Source organism: Protopterus annectens, chromosome 2.part0 (assembly GCF_019279795.1).
Source record: "Protopterus annectens isolate FY-2018-M chromosome 2.part0, PAN1.0, whole genome shotgun sequence".
Taxonomy (NCBI): Eukaryota; Metazoa; Chordata; order Ceratodontiformes; family Protopteridae; genus Protopterus; species Protopterus annectens.
Genome location: NC_056728.1, coordinates 1,133,359,474 through 1,133,378,273, shown reverse-complemented (window position 1 = coordinate 1,133,378,273; position 18,800 = coordinate 1,133,359,474). Strand labels below are relative to the sequence as shown.

The following is an 18,800-nucleotide window of genomic DNA, read 5'->3' as shown; positions in this document are numbered from 1 at the left end:
TTAGCTTTACACAGGGAAGCAAACCAGATGTGCTGTCAATTGAATACGAGTAAATTTTGATACTCTTCAAAAAAAGTAATGAATGAATGAATATGTAAAAAAAAAAACTGTTTTTATGTAAAATATAAGGTTCCTCACAGTAATGATCTTGGTGTTCAGAGATTATCATGGAAGTAACTGCCACAAGGAAGGTTTTTTCCAGGCTAAATACTTAAATCTACATAGTTTCAAAAGGTGACAAACTTTCTAAAACAAAATTAAAATCCTAAGGAGGAGAGAAGGCCGTAACTTTGGGTTTAAGTGTACAATATCTCAATAAATGTTTGACAGCTCTGTGCTTTTATTTTTGAAGTTATAGTATCATAGAAGGATGAAACAATTGAAAATGGAAATTAACAGTGATGAATCATGTACCACAAAAACCCATGTCTGACATGGCCAAAAAAAGAGACTGAGTTCTCGTGCTCATCAATAAGGTAAACTCCGTTCATAAAGAGTAAAACTTAAGTTAAAGTTTTTGGCAGGCAAAATGTACTACGGAATTCCTTTTAAACTCCTCAGACCCAGAGACTTTCATGGCCTCAAGAGCCAACCATTCAGTTTCAACATTGGGGGATATGGCAGGCTGCCTGATAATGGGTCAAACAATTGTCTTGGGTCTAATGGAAGTGGTCAAAAAGGAGGCTAAAGAAACTGCTGAAATGGAGGAACTAAAATCTTCATGCAACAGTATGGTGTTAAAAGACAATCAATGAGCAATTGAACCATGAAAACAGCTTCTGAATAAGAGGAATGAAAACACAAACTTCATTTACTGTGACAATAATAAGATGTCTAGCCTAAAGACCACATGTTGCAGCCTCAGGAAGCAAAACAGTGGAAACATGGAGTCACCACAAATAGGATTTTATTTTATTTATTTATTTAGATGATCCCACAGCTGAAACAGATCTAGCAGATTGTGATGACAATCTACTCACAGGCATGGTAGGCACCAAACTTGAAAATCCACTACACTGTTCAAACTACACTGTACTGTATGCTACACTAAAAGAAACTTATTTCTTTGAACTGTTCATTTCGAACACCTAATCATCTCCTTGATAATAGTGACCGATTAAAACTCACTGTTGTTGATCTAACACAATACGTCTTTATTCAGTCAAATGTTGAACCAAATGAGTCATCAGGAATCTCTGAAAACAATTAATAGCTATCAGGTCTAAAAGACTAATGTAATACCTCATCTGCTAAGTCCGTAGACACTGAACTGTAACATTACTGAGTAAGGTTCCTCATCTCAGCAGTGCGGCATCTAGTAGAAAATGGGAAGTGAGAGGAGATCATTCCTATCAGTTCCGATCAATTCCCATTAGTAGATCCTGACCTCTTTTTACTAACTGTGCTGGAAAGGAACATCCTTTGGGAAAGATTCTCATAGTGCGAGGCAGCAGCACAACTTAATCGCATGCAAATGCAACATGATTCACGGTTGAACTAACAGCTACTCAAGCCCAGGATTCATAAGACTACACTTCTTACCAAAGCAATTATTTAAAAATCATTGTGCATAATAAAACAGAGTGCAATACTGTCTGATCAGACTAAGAAAGACTCTAAAATGGCAGAATTCATTCACAGACACAAGGACTTTGCAGCCTGAGATATGCTCATCTGAGATTTTTCATGAACTCTACTGTGTCTCAGCTATGGTGAAAATTAGGAAATATGTGGACCTGGTTGTCTACAACCAAATGTTCAATACAGCAGAAGGTGTAAAACTGCAGACTGTGTTGCCTATACTGTTATTGAGGTGAGACGTCATAAAAAAAATTCATTACAGAGGCACAAGAGCCAAGGTCTTGAATTAGTAATCTCTAGCCAGAGTTTGGAAATTCAGACAATTCCTGTGGGCAGGATGAATCAGAATATAAGCTAAGAATCCTTCATACTGACTGCACAGACCTCCCTCAGAGGGGAGAAGAGATTGTAAAGGCAGCATTTTGGACTGTTTGCACTTAAAAAAAGAATGGAAACTTTTAAGATCTGATAAAGGATGAAAGTTCCCTGTTTTTTTGGGAACAAAGAAAACTCCTTAGCAATAACTCCCTGTTTTACATGAGGGTCTGGGTTCTTGTGGGTTTTTTTTTGAGTTTTAAAATATCCAAATGACTCCATATCGTATATTTATTTTAATGTTTCCAACAGAGATGGACAAAATGGATGGCAAGTAACCAACTCTGCAGTGCAATCCATGTGCCTAAAATGATTAATCAACATCCCTGAACATGTCTGGGTATGTTCCTCATAGACTTCTTGAACTCAATGGGTTGCGTGTCTGCCAAAGCATTTGTGGCTATGCCCATTCTGAGCCCTGAGTCACAGAAGGCAATGTGGGTTGAAGGCTTATTTCCCTTTTCTAAAATCCTTTCTTGGGTTGTGTGGTCACTATCTCAACTGTGTTGGACAACTGGTTTATAGGTGTATACTAGGCTAATGACATCTACGGCCCTTATAAGCTGAGCCAAGCAACCCAAATGTGACCCACAAATTTATATAAGGGATGATTTACTGACTGCCTCTGTCCATCAAGACAGTCCGGGGTGAATTTCTTATTAACCATTCTTTGCTCCAAGTTGCACATAAATAGGGATAAAGAGCCTGTTCCAGAGAATGGGAATTCTCTGAGAAACACCTCTCTCTCTCTCCCATGTCCTATTTATGTTGCAAGCAAAATTTAGGTCTCTCTAATTCAGCAGTTCTGAACCTTTTTTTTTTTTGCAGATGTGCAAAAGGTTCATCAAAATAAAGTCCGGGGATGCATTGTATGCCAGTCAAAGATCACCTCTCAGAAGTCTGTACAATACTGACTAAAGACACACAGTTTTGAGGAGATCAGAGTAGGACACTGTACTTGCATCCTGTATTATTTTTGTAAGGAGCCTTTGTGGACATTCCAGTCATTGCATGCGTCTGGTCAGGTGCATATCAAAGGGAGCATTATACACTACAATGGGTCTGATGAGGGCTGAGTACAGTGGTATGATGACCTATCTGGACCTAGATGCCATACCCTTGCTTGGAAGTTGAGCAACATAGAAGGATTTTCTTACTACCTTGTACACATCTTGGTTGAAGGCCAAGTTGCTATCTACATGAGCTCCCAGATTCCTGACTAATGAATCAACTTTTAGGGGTATTTTATTGATGACATAATTACCTGGGATGGTCACCTTCCCAAAAGGTACTATAATGCATTTCTTACAACTGAGTTTTAAGTCATGGCTTTGGCACCAAGAAATTGCCTGTGTTAAATCTTTTTGAAGGGTGTTCTCGTTTTTTTTTAAAGAAACATCTTTATTAAATGATCATACATGACATAGTCAATCTTACATTTATATAAATGAAAAACTATGCCGACACAATCTCAGTTACAAACATTATGCATTACAAACCACACCAACACAACTGTAGCTGCAAATATACATCACTTATAATATATACAGTCATTGTCAGTCAACCATTACATAGCTCATTCAAATCCTGCCTTCTTTTAAACCTTGTTCCTCCTCTGTATGTATTGATCCCATGTCATCAATTGTATTCTTGTTTGGCTTGCTTACTTAATACTGGTTATATAGATGTTAGATTTTATCTATTTTATTGTATTACATATTCTGTAATGTGTTCTGTACCATCACTGCTTGATTTCTATATTTAGATTCTGTAGCTTTATCATATATTTTGTTTTTGGAGCTTTTCTCCCTAGGCCTCTACTGAAAACGGGCTCACCCTGACCCGTTGAGCTCCAGGTAAACAAAATGCAAATAAATAAATAAATGATTACACAATTCACATTTTTCCTGTGTAATTTGCTCCTACCCTTTTCTAAAGATCCCGATTCCAGTTGTTTTAGCTCTGTTACTACCTTTGCTACTTCTAGTAAAATTGGTTTAGACATTGATTTCCATTTTCTAGTAATTGCTGTCTTGGAAGCCATCATAATTAGAGTCAGCTAGCCCTTATTATGTCTAGGCAATTCCGATACTCTACCATAGCTCAAAAATCATTTCCTTAGTTACACCAATTTGCTCACCCAGTTAACTCCAACAGAACAGTCTGCAGGGAATATTTAAAGTCTGCCAACTTATTACACTCCCAGAAAATATGTTCTCAGTTACCTCTTTCTTCCCCATCACACCTCCAAGATTTGCAGTCTACCTGAGGAAAATTTCTTTGGAGTCTACTTGGGGTATATAAATTCCTATATAAACATTGATCCTAAATCTTCTAGACTTTGTTGCATATTTGGGAGATATATGTACATCTCCCACTGTTTCTTTGTGAATTGTTTATCCCATCTCTCTTCCCGATCCTTTCAAACCTCCTCTGATTATTATAGTTATCATGCAATATTGTATATGTTGTACTAATTATTCTTTTCTGAATGGCAAATTCTGATCTAGATTCTACTGAAACTCTACCTGTGCTGGTCTTTCACTTAGGATCCCCATATTAGTTTCTCTTTGTCTATACTCCTTGATAGGGAAGGCAGTCTCTAACCTGCAGTCCAAATAAGTTCTTGGCATCTTCCCATTCTATTACCTTTCCTCTTTCTAGCTATTTGCTCAAAGCACCTTGCTTCCTTTGCCAGTTTTCTCCATTAAATTCCTGCCCCCTTTGCCTATTGCCTGTATCCTTACTTGCAGTCACCCCTATTGGCAGAATCTCCTTTCTCCATTCAAGTGTTGGCTTAGTTCTTAGAATACTTTCTTCTAGTTTATGAATATAATACTCTGTATGATTATTGTTATTCCCCTTTAAGGGTGCATCCAAAATCCCAGTCTGTCCTTGTTTCTTGAGCTTCCCCATTTCATAGGTTCATAGGTAAGTACTAGGCTATCGGCCCAAGGGCCTAAGTACACCTAGCCAGCAAGGTTCCATAACTTATGCCACCCAAGAAAGTTATTTTCCTGTGCTACTGTCTTATCAGAGACACAGAAGTGATCCCTGGGGTGTATTTCATCATCACTTTCCACTTTATCTTATAGTTTTCTGCTTGTGCTATATATAAGAGCCATAAATCTGTTGCTCTGAAATACCCCTTCAAATTGGGATCCCAACCCACCCTGTTCTATTGGAAGAATAAGCTTATCCCACTTGACTCTTGCTGTCTTCCCCTTCCAGAAAAAATCCTTCATCTCTAACTGCTATCCACAACTTCTCTGGTTGATAAAAATACGTCTGACCTGTGTATAATACTAAAGGGACCAAAAATATTTTTACTGCTTGTATGTTATTATAGATACCCACATAATGTAGCTTTCATTTTCTCAGTTTTTGGATTATCTTTTGTTTAGTCTCTTCCCACATATCCTTGGCTGCCACACCAAAATAATTTTTAATCCATACTCCTAAATACTTAATTTTTATCATGTCCCCATAAGTATGGATATTGCTGAGCCAGTTCTTATGTGGATACATAACTTACTGCTATTGCCTTTTAGTTTCATTAATTTTGAATCCCGAAAAGATCTGAAACTGTCCCAGTATGTTCCACAACACTGTAATGTTCCTTTCTTGTTTTGTCAGTATAAAATAAGTGTCATCTGCAAATAGAGCCAGCTTTTTCTTGACTTGCATACCAATTATATCCTTGAATTTCTGAGTTCCTTATTTTCTTTGCCAATGATTCTAAGTATAATGCAAATAACAAAGGGAAGAGAGGACACCCCTGCCTGGTCTGTTTACAATGTGTAAATGGACTCACTATTGTGATACAGAATGGAAAAGCTTAGCAGCACAATAGGTAGCATGCCTGTTTGTGATGCAGAAGCCTGTGGGTTGTACTCCATTAGCAAGTAGATGGTTTGCTGACAGTGTGTTGTGGGGGGTGGGGGTGGTGCTGCAGTGCTGAGTATGTTCTCCTTTGGAAAAGATACCTAGTAATTATGAACCAGTTACCAGTTTGACATCCATTCCCTACTGCAATATTATCAGCTTAACATTTTTTTAATGAAACAGGCAATTTATTCTTCAATGGCAGCAGACACCGAATTTGTATATGAAACACTGAAATATAAAGTTGTTTGATAGCAGCAACCTCTTTTTTAGTTACAGATGTCTTTAATGTGGAATTATTCAGATAACAAGTAATTAAAAAGAGATTGTGCATACTGACTGATATCAGTGGAGTGTACTAACAGGAGTATGAGTGGCCTTTTATGGTTGAAATGTTCTGAATTGGGAAGTATTGTCATCACTGGTTCATGTTTTGTTTCACTGCATACTGGAAAAATGTTCAAAACTATAAATTTATAACACGCTCTAACAAGTGCTGCTGTGTTATACAAGGGATATAAATCAGTGCAATCAGAAAGGTGAATCAAAGAACTCTTGTATGTTTGTATGGCCCTAAACATGTGTGCATGTGGCCTAGGATTTGAAAACAGCTCAAAGGTAAACAATCTGCCACTAGCCAGATGCATTTTCATTGAATGTGGGTTTTAATGAATGTGAGTTTTAAGGGATGAGAAGTTTTAATGCTGTTTTCATTGTGAGACTGTACTGCTTTGTTTAGCAAATTTCTATTTGTGCTATAAAGTTTGAAATTAAAGTTTTAAATTAAATCCAAATATATGTAATCATTGTAGATGTGAAGCAGAAAACAGTATCCACACAAAGGTATGAACAGAGTTTATGGTAACTGACGAAAAACAGCCAAGTAGTGGGACACTGTAATGGCTGTGGGGGCAGGGGGGCTGTGTATGGGCGGGCCCCGATCCATTATCCTGCCTAGGGCCACTAGGACCATGAAGAAGTCCCTTGGTTTAGTTGAAAAAATATTCTAAAACAAGGATTTGATACTGCACTGTCATTTGCATCTAAATTGGATTTTAACAAAGGGTGCATTTTTTCACACTTAACCCTTAATCAGCCCATAAGTAGGTGATAATGAGGTGTAAATTACATCAGAGAATGCTTTTACTGTTTAGTGAGTGTAAAATAAAAAAAAGAAAATTAAAAACTAAAAAAAAGTGTCTGTCTCTGTGTGTATGAGTCCATGAGACTGAGATCGATAGATCTATTATTTTACACTCACTAGGCAGTGCTTTCCCTGTTTAGTGAGTGTAAAAACAAATGAAACCGAAAAAAAAGCACGTGCACATATGTGTGCTTATGTTTCTGTCTAGGTGTATAAGTGTATGCATGCTTGCATGCATGAAAACGGAAGTGTGTGTGTGAGAGAGAGAGATTGTGAAGAGTGACAGCGACAGAGCAGGAGCAGCAGCAATTAAGAGGTTCATACCTCTTAACCACTTCACCCAAGAGACCTGAATAATGCCAAAAGTAAAGGGGAGCAAAGGATCAAAACAGGAACATTTTAAATATTGCTGTCATGAAACACCAACGCTGCTTGAATAATAGGATTTGTGCTAGCATGCATTTTATGAAGCACAAGTGTGAGTGTGTGAGAAACAGAGACAGCTTGATCAACTACTGGCAGCAGCAGTAACAAAGTCTGCATACCTCTTGACCTCTTAGCTCAAGAAATCTGGATAAAGCCTAACATAAAGGGGAAACAAAGGCTCAAAAATAGAAACAGATTTTAAATATTGCTCTTATAGAATTACAAAGTTTCTTAAATAGCAGGATTTCTGTTAGCATGAATTTTCTGAAGGAAATAAAGTCCGAAACTCAAATGTATGTCATTATTTAGTGACTTCAATCCCCAATGACTGGCAACAAACCACACATTTTAGGAGCAAGGGACCAAATCATTCATATATTTACAGATTCATACAGCGTTACTAGGCTAACAACCTGAGGGGGCACTTTGTAAACCTAACCAAGTTTTCCTGAAAGAATAATGATGTCCTGTATCCAAATAGGACATTGAGGACAGGCATTTATAAGCTACTCTGTCCATAAGGGACATGGGTGTCAGGCCCAGTGTAAATTTCCTATTCCCCAAGCACTAGTCTAGGTTGAGCTTACACTGGGTAACAAAACAAACTCAGCTTCACATGGATGGGAAGCCTGTTTCATGGGAGGGGCAGTCTCTGGGAGACGCATGTCTCTCCAACATGTTCTATTTAAGTCAGAGAAGTCCCAACTGCAGCCAAGGTGACCTGAATTTAAGCAATTTATGTGCTTGATGGGGTCAGTATGAGGGATGAGCATGGACCTGGCACAGGACACACACTAGGGCTACTTAACATTGCCTGCCTAGCCTAACACTGATGCTAACATTTAAGAGAGGGGCTTAAGACTAGGGGAAAAAATGCCCATCTAGAATGATGGCACCACTCCCAGAGCCTACCTCACTTCTCAACTGAGTGTAAAATCCAGGACACACTCCCCCCCCTTAATATAAAGGAATAAATGAGTCACCATATCAGCACAAGGGTGGCTTGAAAATTAGTGGGTGCCAACTTAAAAAAAATATATATATAATTTATATGAAGTTGTAGCTTGGTTGGGGAGAAGGGCAGCAGTGTGACAGCTGTGAGTACAGATTTGAAAATCCTAGCTACACCCATGCTACATAGTTATAGTTGGCGGAATTATGTCTAAGGGTATTTTTGGAGGGATGGTTGGGGGTGAGAGGGGGGTAAAGCTGGAACTGAATTAATTTGCTAACATGTTCACTATGTCACCAGGCTTGGTGAATGTGGCTGCCCCTGAGGTGTCTGACACAACTGAAAAAGGCCGAATGGTCATCATTCACCTGGGAGGCTATCTTTACCTCAAAACTGAGTTTGCTTGACCTAATTAGCCCTCTTAGTTGCCTACTTAGTTTGATGAGAAAGTTTTTATCTTCATGGGAATTACCCTTCCTGACTTTTGCCATAGGTATTTTTCTTTTATTGTACATAGGGTTGCCACCTTTTCAAATGAAATGGCCAGAGTGGGACATTTTCGGGACGCACATCAGATTTTACAGGCTGACACATACCCACGGCCAGTACAAAGGATATAACTTTACTTTTTTGCCTAAATGAAAGCTTATTCTTGTAGCAGTTTAGTTGCTTATTCTGCAACTATTACATAAAATATGGGACATAATTATGTCCTACAATTGCAGGACATTTGACATTTTAATATTTTTGGGTAAGGACACAACTGCCCAGAGAGGGACTGTCCCTCAGAATTGCTTTCAAGAGCGAGATAACTACTGTATAAAGAATACACTGTCTTTTCTGTGTGTCTGTCCATCTCTCTAGTACTACCACTGGTCTACAAAATACCCCAAAGTCAGGGATGCATACAGCTGGCCTTTCAAATGTCTGATTTAATTACTGAAGAAATATGGAAGACATTTGCCAGGAGACTTTGGCAGTGCTAAATACTCTGCCATCTCCACTTACATTTGTCTATAGCAAGCCCTGAAACTTCATGAGCAACACAGTTTTATAACAGCCAGTCTAAGGAAGGATTTTGGAATGGGATGGCATAACTCATGAAAAACAGGAAAAAAAAAAACAAAAAAAAACAGGTATTTGGACTGGGATGCGGTACTTTTATTTAAGACCATGGACTTAGGTTTGGAGAAATGTTCTATATCTTATACTAAGACTTCCTCATATCCAACTAATGAAGACTAGATTACTTACAGGTGAACTCAACAGAGTTAGCTTCTGGATGAGTCCAGACCATTCAGTGCTTTGACCAGTCCATGAAACTCCACTTAAGAAATTACCAGAGTCTGAAGAGCCATGATAACACCTAAGCTTATCACACATGAACAGCACCAACCTCACTATCAGAACTCATTTCAACAAACACATACACAAAGATATTAACAAAACCTTCAGTAACAGTTCCTCTTATGGCCTTTCTATGGAATTTGATGAGGCAGGGACAAGGACAAAATCCAACCTACTGTGTCAGACAAAGTACAGTTTTGTACCTACCATAAATGTAGATGTCCGATAGGTATGCATCTGCAGTCATAACATATGGGTTGTCCTGCCTCAGGCAGCCCTTCGGTCGGCCGGATTCCAAAGTCTGGGTCTGGCCTCGGCTGATGTCGCACTTCACCCGACGTCATAGCTCCTGGGGTATAAAGGCATCAGCCGACGCCATTTTCCTCAGTGTTTCTTGCCCCAGATGCCAGGTGCCCTCTAGGAAGGCTAAATTTGGATAAAAGTAGAAAATTCCAAACAGTAGAAATCAAACAGTATATATACATACAAACAAATACACCATAATAGATTCCCCCAGCTAGCTAAGAAAGGGGTAAGTACCCTAGGAATACCACAGAGGGGAAGGAGGGTGGGTAATCCTGACTGCAGATGCATACCTATCAGACATCTACATTTATGGTAGGTACAAAACTGTACTATGTCCTTCAAGGATGCATCTGCAGTCATAACATATGGGTAGAATACCATAGCCAAACTGGGGGAGGAGGCACTAAGATAATGATGGTGTAGTTAAGATTCCTTGTAAAACTGCAGTTGCAAAACCTGCTCGGGATCTGGAGTATAAAGGAAGATTGTAATGCTTGGCAAATGTATGCACGGAGCTCCAAGTAGCAGCTTCTAAAATGTCTTTGGTAGCCACTCCTCGTAGGAAAGCTGTAGTGGTGGCTGTAGCTCTTGTGGAGTGAGGCCTGATATTTTCAGGAGTTGTTTTTCCATGAAAAGAGTAGCAGAATCGAATGCAATTTCCTATCCATTTTGAAATTGTCTGTTTGGAAATTGCTTTTCCTTGCACTCCTGTTGCATATGCTACCAGAAGCTGGTCAGTTTTTCTGCTGGTCTTAGTTCTGTCCAGATAATAGCGCAGTTGTCTGTGTACATCCAAGGTGTGCAGTAGTTTTTCCCCCCTGTTCTGTGGGTTAGGGAAGAACGTAGGTAAATGAATAGCTTGGTTCAAGGATACCCTGGATACCACCTTTGGCATGAAAGTAGGATTGGTTCTCAGAGACACTCTATCCTGGTGAAAGATAAGGAAAGGCTGCACTGCCATTAATGCCTGTAACTCGGATACCCTTCTTGCTGAAGTGATTGCTAGAAGGAAGGCAGTTTTCCAAGATAAGAACTGTAAGTCTGCTGATGCTGCTGGTTCAAAAGCGGGAAGTGTTAATTTTTCCAGCACAAAATTGAGATCCCATGCAGGCAGAGGTGGTTTCCTTGGAGGTTTTACATTTTTGATCCCTCTTAAAAATTGTCTGAGGAGAGGGTGAGAGAAGATAGGAGGATCCATGTTGTACTCTGCTGAAATTGCTGAAGCATGAATCTTAATGGAAGAATAGGACAGGCCATTGTGGAACAGTTCTGCTAAGTATTCTAGGATGTGTGCTAGGTTTGCCAGTGTGACATTTGTTCCCTTTGATGCACTCCAAATGAGGAATCTCTTCCATTTGGCTGAGTAAGTTTTCCTTGTGGAGGGTCTGCGAGCCTCCAGGATAATGTCCTTGACCCTCTGAGATAAAACAGGATGGTTTTGTTTTATGCAATTTTCCAGGCAGTTAGCTGCAGCATTTTCAAGTTTGGATGCAGGGTCTTGTAGTTGTTCTGCGTTAGAAGTAAAGGCCATAGAGGTAGAGGCCATGAGTTCGTCCGAGACATGCTTCTCAGTAGCGGGTACCAATGCTGCCTTGGCCAGTCTGGAGCTATCAGAATTACCTTTGGCTGTTCCTCCCTGATCTTCAGTAGAACTTTGTACATCAATGGGAGAGGTGGAAAGGCATAAACTGTCAGGGCCTTCCAGCTGAAAGAAAGGAGTCCACCCTCCAGGCTTGTGGGTGGTATTCTCTTGAGCAGAATTTCTTCAGTTGGTGGTTGAGTGGGGAGGTGAACAGGTCTATCTCTGGCATTCCCCAATTCTTTGTTATGGTTTTGAAGATGTCTGGATGCAGCATCCATTCGTGAGCATCCGTGGTAGTTCTGCTTAAGCTGTCTGCTAGTGAATTCTCTTTTCCTGGTACGAATCTGGCCTGCAGTTGAATGTTGAGATTCAGGCCTAGGCTCCACAGGTCCATTACCATCCGGCATAGAGGGTAGGAATGCGTGCCTCCCTGTTTGTTGATGTACCACATGACTGTGGTATTGTCCCGTCCTTATCAGCAGGTGTCCTTGCTGGAGGAATGGTTCACTGCCAGCATCTCCTTTAGATTTATGTGTAGATTCAGCTGGTCTTGGTCCCATAGGCCTTGGATACACTTGTCTTCCATGTGTGCCCCCCAGCCTAGGTCTGAGGCGTCCGTGGTGATGGTCTGCCTTGGTTGTGGTTTGTGGAAAGGCAACCCTCTGTTGGTCTGGCAGGCCTGAGCCCACCACAGGAATTCTTTTTTCAGGCATGGAACGATTGGTATCATGGTTTCTAGACTGTGTCTGTGTTGAGACCATGCATTTCTTAGGTACCATTGTAATTTTCTCATATGCAGCCTGGCATGTGGGATCAAGATTATGCAGGATGCCATGTAACCCAGGGCCTGCAGGACTTTCCTTGCAGTAAGCTGAGTTTGTCTTGTCAATGCCATGAAGTAGACTGGTAGTTGCTTTTGTTTTTCTTCTGTGAGAAAAGCCATCTGAGTTATTGTGTCCAGTTCTGCACCCAAAAATGTTATCCTTTGGGATGGCACTAGTCTTGACTTCTGTATGTTGACTGTGTATCCCAAGGCTTGCAGCAGTTGTATGACATAGGCCAAGTCCTTTATTATTTTTGTCTTGTTGTCCGCTTGTATTAGGCAGTCGTCCAGGTATGGGTAGATTTGAATTCCCTGAAGCCTGCAATGTGCAATTACTGATGCCAGGCATTTCGTGAATACTCTGGGCGCAGTAGATAAGCCAAAGGGCAATGCTGAGAATTGATAATGTTCTGATCCTGCAAGAAATCTGAGGTGTCTTCTGCAATCTGGTCATATAGGGACGTGCAGGTATGCCTCCTTGAGATCTAGAGTCACCAGCCAAGACTCCTTGCCCAACATGGGAAGAAGTTGCTGTAGGGTCAGCATCTTGAATTTTGGTACAATGAGATATGTGTTCAGTGCGGACAAGTCGAGAATAGGCCTCCATTGAGTTTCTTTTCTTGGTACAAGGAATAGTCTGGAGTAAAATCCTTGGCCTTGTTCCATAGATGGTACTTTTTCTATTGCTCTCATCCTTAGTAAGTTGATGATTTGTTTTAGAGCCTCTGACTTCTGGCTTGGTGGAAGGTTTGGCATTCCTCTCTTTTTTGGTGAAGTGTGGAAGTGAAACCTGTAGCCTTTGTCTATTGTTTGCAAAGTCCATTTGTCTCCTGTAATGCAATGCCAGTTTTTTGAAAATAAAGCTAGCTTTCCACCCAAGGGTGCTTCCAGTTGTTCCCTGGTAGGCGGAATTAGAGCCAAGTCATTGTGTCTGTCCTGTGGAAGTGGTTGCAGTCGCAGCTGTGGTGGTACTCCTCTGGTTGGCAGGCTGCCACTGACGACCCTTGTAGGCACCCCTTGATTGACCTCTGCTTCTTGGGCGTCTATTTCTGCCTCTCTGTGCTCTGGAGGTGTCTGGAAAGGACCAATTCTTTGAAGGCCAATTTCTGCTGAACCTCGGAGGTTGGACCTGCAGAAAATCCTTGACTGTTTGCACAGATTTTGCTTTTTCTTCCACTTTCTTTAGAACCTCCTGTGCAGGGGAGCCAAATAAACTTTGTTTCTCCATAGGGGCATCTAGGAGTTTAGACTTAACATGGTCTGGCAAGGATTGCTCTTTTAGCCAGGCATGCCTTCGAATCACTGCTCCAGTCATAGCTGATCTAAATGAAGCCTCCAGTGCATCATAGCCACATTTTAAGAAATAATTACTGACCTGCTGAGAGTTGTGTATCAAATCCTGAAGGGACTTGCGGTCTAAAGGTTCAGGAGAGGAAAGCTTTTTATTCAGCTGATCTAACAAAAATTCCTGGTACTGTATCATGTGAAATTGACAGTTTAAAGCCCTGGCAGAAAGAGTAGCAGATGTATCAGCCTTTTTACCCCATCTCTCTAGTGCTCTTGATTCTCTTTCAGAGGGTAGGGGGTTTTTGGCAGAGGCAGCTGCAACACCCTTAGGGCCCTGAGAAATGGTTTCTGGGTCTGCAGCATGGGCCTTATACAAGTGGAAGTGAGAATCCGGGACCCTGTAATATCTGTCAGGTTTGGCAGGGGCCGGGGGAAGAGAATCGGGGGCAGAACTGGCATCATTGTATGCATCAACAACTGATAGTACAGGTGGTATGGCTAAAGGCCTATGCTGTGGTAAGTGTAAAAAAGTCCTTAGCCTTTTCCTAGAATCAGAAAAATCCTGACCCTGCCATTGGAAGTGTTCCCTCATAGAGTGTAGAGTTTCCCCAAAAGAAAATTCTTCTGGGGGGGAGGCAGAAGGAATGGAGTCTTCTGCATCCGAATCATCATAAGGTGAGTATGGTCCTTCCTGATGGTCTGATAAATCTGATCCATCCGAGGAATAGTCAGAGGAGAGAGGTTCAGGGGGTTCAGTCCTAGGCCTTTTTTCAGGAGGGGGTTGTGAGGCCCTGTCTGGGTGAGGTTGGGATCCCCTGATCAGAGAAATAAGGTCCTCAGCAAGGCTGAGAATCTGAGAACTTGAGGAAGGTCTGTGAGAGGGAGCTTTTGCAGGTAAGGCCTTGGAAAGTTTAGCTGCTTTAGCCCTGGAGAAGGCCTTAATAGACATAGAAGCAGGGGGTCTAGCTGCCCCACGTGCAGGAGTAGAGATGTCCAATGGAATGGTGTCGGACAATTCTTGTGTGCCTGCTTCATCGGTAGGAATTTCTGTAGCCGACTCAGCCGGGGCCTCTGAGGCCTCGGTTGTCGGAAGCATGCTTTCGGCCGAAGGAAGAACCGAGGACTCGGTTTCAGCCGAAACCGAGACACTCACGGTAGGCCTAACCGTGGTTTCAGCCGAAACCGCGGGCCGCGAGTGTCGGTCCTTTTCCTTGCGTTTTTTGGCTAAATGTGTAGTCGGAGTCTCCGATGACATTTTATATGCAAAAGTGGGACCAAAAAACTCTTCAGCAAACTCCGACCGACGTCTAAGTGTCCGACGGTTGAAGGAAGCACAGGCTAAACAAGCTGATACGTCGTGGTCTGGGCCTAAGCAAGGAAGGCAGTAAGAGTGGAAATCCTTATGAGGTATTTGTTTCCCACAAGTTAAACAATTATTTACTTTGTCTGACATCGGCTGAGGCAAGAAAGAGTCCCCAATGGGGTACTTAGCTTTTTAGAAGTCTTCGGTAGCTGAAATCTCTGGATCTGACCGACCGGCACTTGCGAACAGCTTCTGCTTCGGGCACCGCGCGGCAAGAAAGACTGAGGAAAATGGCGTCGGCTGATGCCTTTATACCCCAGGAGCTATGACGTCGGGTGAAGTGCGACATCAGCCGAGGCCAGACCCAGACTTTGGAATCCGGCCGACCGATGGGCTGCCTGAGGCAGGACAACCCATATGTTATGACTGCAGATGCATCCTTGAAGGACATCCAGTATGATGGTGGACTAATCAGACTGTGACAGAAAAATCATAATCCACTACCTCTGCAGTACAGAAGGTTATTTCTATGCACACACAGTAGTAAGAGGCTCCACTAACAATGTGTTGTCAACAATCTGGTATTCCCTTTCATTAGTAAGCCTGCTGTTGAATAGTGGCTGTACAAACTTAGGAAATGGTCGAGTGTAGATATATAGAACAGGTTGAAACAACTCCCTTTGGTGCTGGAAGTGATGGATCCACTTCATTTTGTGTTTGTGGTACTCCATTTAATGTGAATATCATCAGTTTGACAACTGTTTCCTATTTTATCAGATAATTACTGTTGAACTACTTCTTCACAAGGCCTCTTGCAGAATACATCTTGGGTCTACTATACACAATAGTCTTTTTTTTAATGTGCTTTTGTCCCCATACCTGCAGATCATCAAGCCTCTTCAGCTGGACAACACACTCATTCTTTCATGCTGGGGAGGTCTTCAGTACAGCATGAAGTAGAAAGACATATGGAAGGGCTATTATTCAGCCAACCAAAAAAGTTACTAAAAACCTTAGTATCCTGGCAATGAGGGCACAGCCATACACATTGGTGGGGGAAGATGTGATCCTTATCACAAAGGAGGCCTCCAATGCCTTACTCGTGCAAGTGCACACTTGTGCTGAAAGCTACCACCAGGTGTGGTTTGGTTTGCCTAATGCCCATCCCCAAATGGCATATGTGCATCACAGCCCCTCCTCTGAGGGATTCTAGCATTGTGTGTTTGGATCTACCTCAGTCTCTCAAAAGGATGAGAACACTTGTCTTTCTCTGCCTACTGTAGCAATAGCCTGAACCATTAAAAAAAAAATTATTCTCCTCGGCCACTGTTAGAGCTATCCCTCTATGCCACCGAAACTGGCTTCTATGCAGAACATTCTGATTAATTTTCTGACAAACAACAGCTGTTAGGCAAATGTTCCTACTCGATGCAAAGAAAAGCAAAATGGGTTCTCACATTCTGAGGTGCTACTTTTCTGGCCACACAAACACTTGTGAGACAATAGTTGCAACATTATCACAAATAACATAACATAAAAAGCTAGAATGTGATATTTAAAAAAATGGTGGAAATGTCAGTATTATGAGGACCTAGGAATATTAACATTTCATTTAATATCGATAAGGCAAGTTTCACTGCAACAAGAAAAAAATGAAAGAACCGAAAGGAGATTTTTGCCCTTCCTTTTACACAATTTTTTGTCAAGGCTGACAAGGGTATGCTTACCTTTAGAGCAGAGGCAATGAGGACTGCTAGGAAAATTCAAGCAGAAGTGATCCACTTTGTGACTGGACAATTCATAACACGAAGGCCATTCTGACTGTAACTCATGTAAAACTATCTACTTTTGTCCCTACCAGTGACTATTCATCATGCGTGTCTGTCCATTGTCGATTCAGTTCCTTTTACAAACAAAGGCTCCAAAATCAGAATTCATGCCTCAATATGTGGTGCATTCTTCAAGTTGTCTTAAAAGTCTATGCTCCTTGCTGTTCAACAGTGAAAGGCTCTCTCACACATTCAATGTTAATTTTTAACTAATATCCATAATAAATAACACTGATTCGTAAAAAGCTTTTGTTAAGTATAAAGCAACACATTTTAACCATCCTCTGACCTTCCTAGGTAAAGTTGTTAATAAGCTGTTAGTACGTGTTCCACATGTTGCCCATTTCTTTTTACACATTATGAGAAGCAGTATCCCACAGTTTGGAGATGGAAGGTGGAGAGCTGCATCAGAAACATAAGAGTAATGAGATGACTTCCTGGAGTCTGACCTACACAGTGAACCTTCTGCCCAGGCTCAGTCACTCACACACATTTCTCAATTCCTGTCTGCATGCTTCCTTGTGCTCGAGATACTCCGGGATGAAGCCACCTGTTGTGGTCACCACTAACAACTTCTCTGGAGTTACTGTAGTACAAAAAGATCTTACATTTTTTGCAAGAGGAAGCTCAGAGGCCTTCAGCTACACTGCCAGCCAAGCCGGTCACTCCAGCTCCTGAGCCACTGTTGAACCCTGCTTCATTACTGTTGCGTGTGGATGCTTTTTCACATGAAGACCTTGAAACATGCTTTGATGATGATCAAAGGACATTAATGACATTTTTTTTAAAACATACTGCATACAAAGAATAGATACATGCTGAAAAACTGATGAGACAAAATATTTTGATTCAGTCTATGTAGATTTTTGAAGAAATGGCTAAACAGTATAAGCAGGATATCATTTTGGCAGTCAGGACTGAATGTATGCTTTTACTAAAAAGTAAATACAAGAATTACCATGCAATATTACAAACAGTCTCAACTAGCACAATACCATTTTTTCACTAGTTTGCATTTTATTGTGTGCATATATTGTTCAAAAATTAGGCTGAATGTTTGACATTCAAAAAGGTGTACAGTTTCAAGTTCACATACAGAATGCAGGCACTGCTTCCTGTACTTATCTGTGTCTGAAGTCTGACAATTTCCACATCATTTAAATCATTATCCACATAAAGGATAACTGATCTGGGAACAATACCATACTTCATCCTGTCATGTTTTGACATAACTTTGTCAGTTTTCTAATATACAGTAATAAGCAACGTGCATACTATTTTTTTGTGAATTTGGAGTAATTTGTTCAGTCCTTAAGCCAATAACACTGCAGCACTTGCTTCCACTTAGTGCATTTTCAGAGTCAAGGGAAAGAAATACTTCTCTGGAATAAGCTTTAAATGCATTCTGTTGTATTGCCCAGCACTTCTGTCAATGGACACCTTTCTACCAACCATATGCTCTTGTCCATACTGCCTTTTTCTTAAATTCAGGAAGAAACTTTAGTGCTAGAAGAGTAGCTGAAAAAGAAAACAAACAATACATTACTCATACATAAACTGTTATCTGGATTATCACATTAATGGTACTGATAAGACATAAAAATAATATTTTATAAAAAATACCAATAATGCAAATCTAACTGAACAAAAAGGAATGTTGTACGCTGAATGGCTTCTAATACCATAACTATATTGCAAATCAATACTATATTTCTATATTCATTTTATGTTTTAATTCAGTTAGGACATTGGATAAATGACAAAAAAAGTCTGTTGCTCTGGCACCTACCACATCTAAATCTTCTAGGACTTCTGAAAGAACTGTTCATAATAACATAAGCTCCTCCGAATGCCCATGGAAGCCTTCATCGTTCACAGCAGTCACTTCTTTGTACAGGAGAAGCCTTTCATCAGTATCTAATATAACTGGCTTCTGAAAACCCACAGTGAGCTCCTCCGC

General features: G+C 40.8%; 1 protein-coding gene across 1 annotated transcript in view; it reads right to left on the bottom strand.

The window, feature by feature from the left end:
- Positions 1-17,832: 17,832 nt before the first annotated feature.
- Positions 17,833-18,800, bottom strand: part of FOCAD (focadhesin) — a 2,336,882-nt gene continuing 2,335,914 nt past the window's right edge. The window contains exon 46 of the mRNA XM_044060381.1: positions 17,833-18,358. Within this exon, the coding sequence (XP_043916316.1) occupies positions 18,285-18,358 (74 nt within the window). The 3' untranslated portion in view covers positions 17,833-18,284. The remainder of the gene's footprint in view (positions 18,359-18,800) is intronic.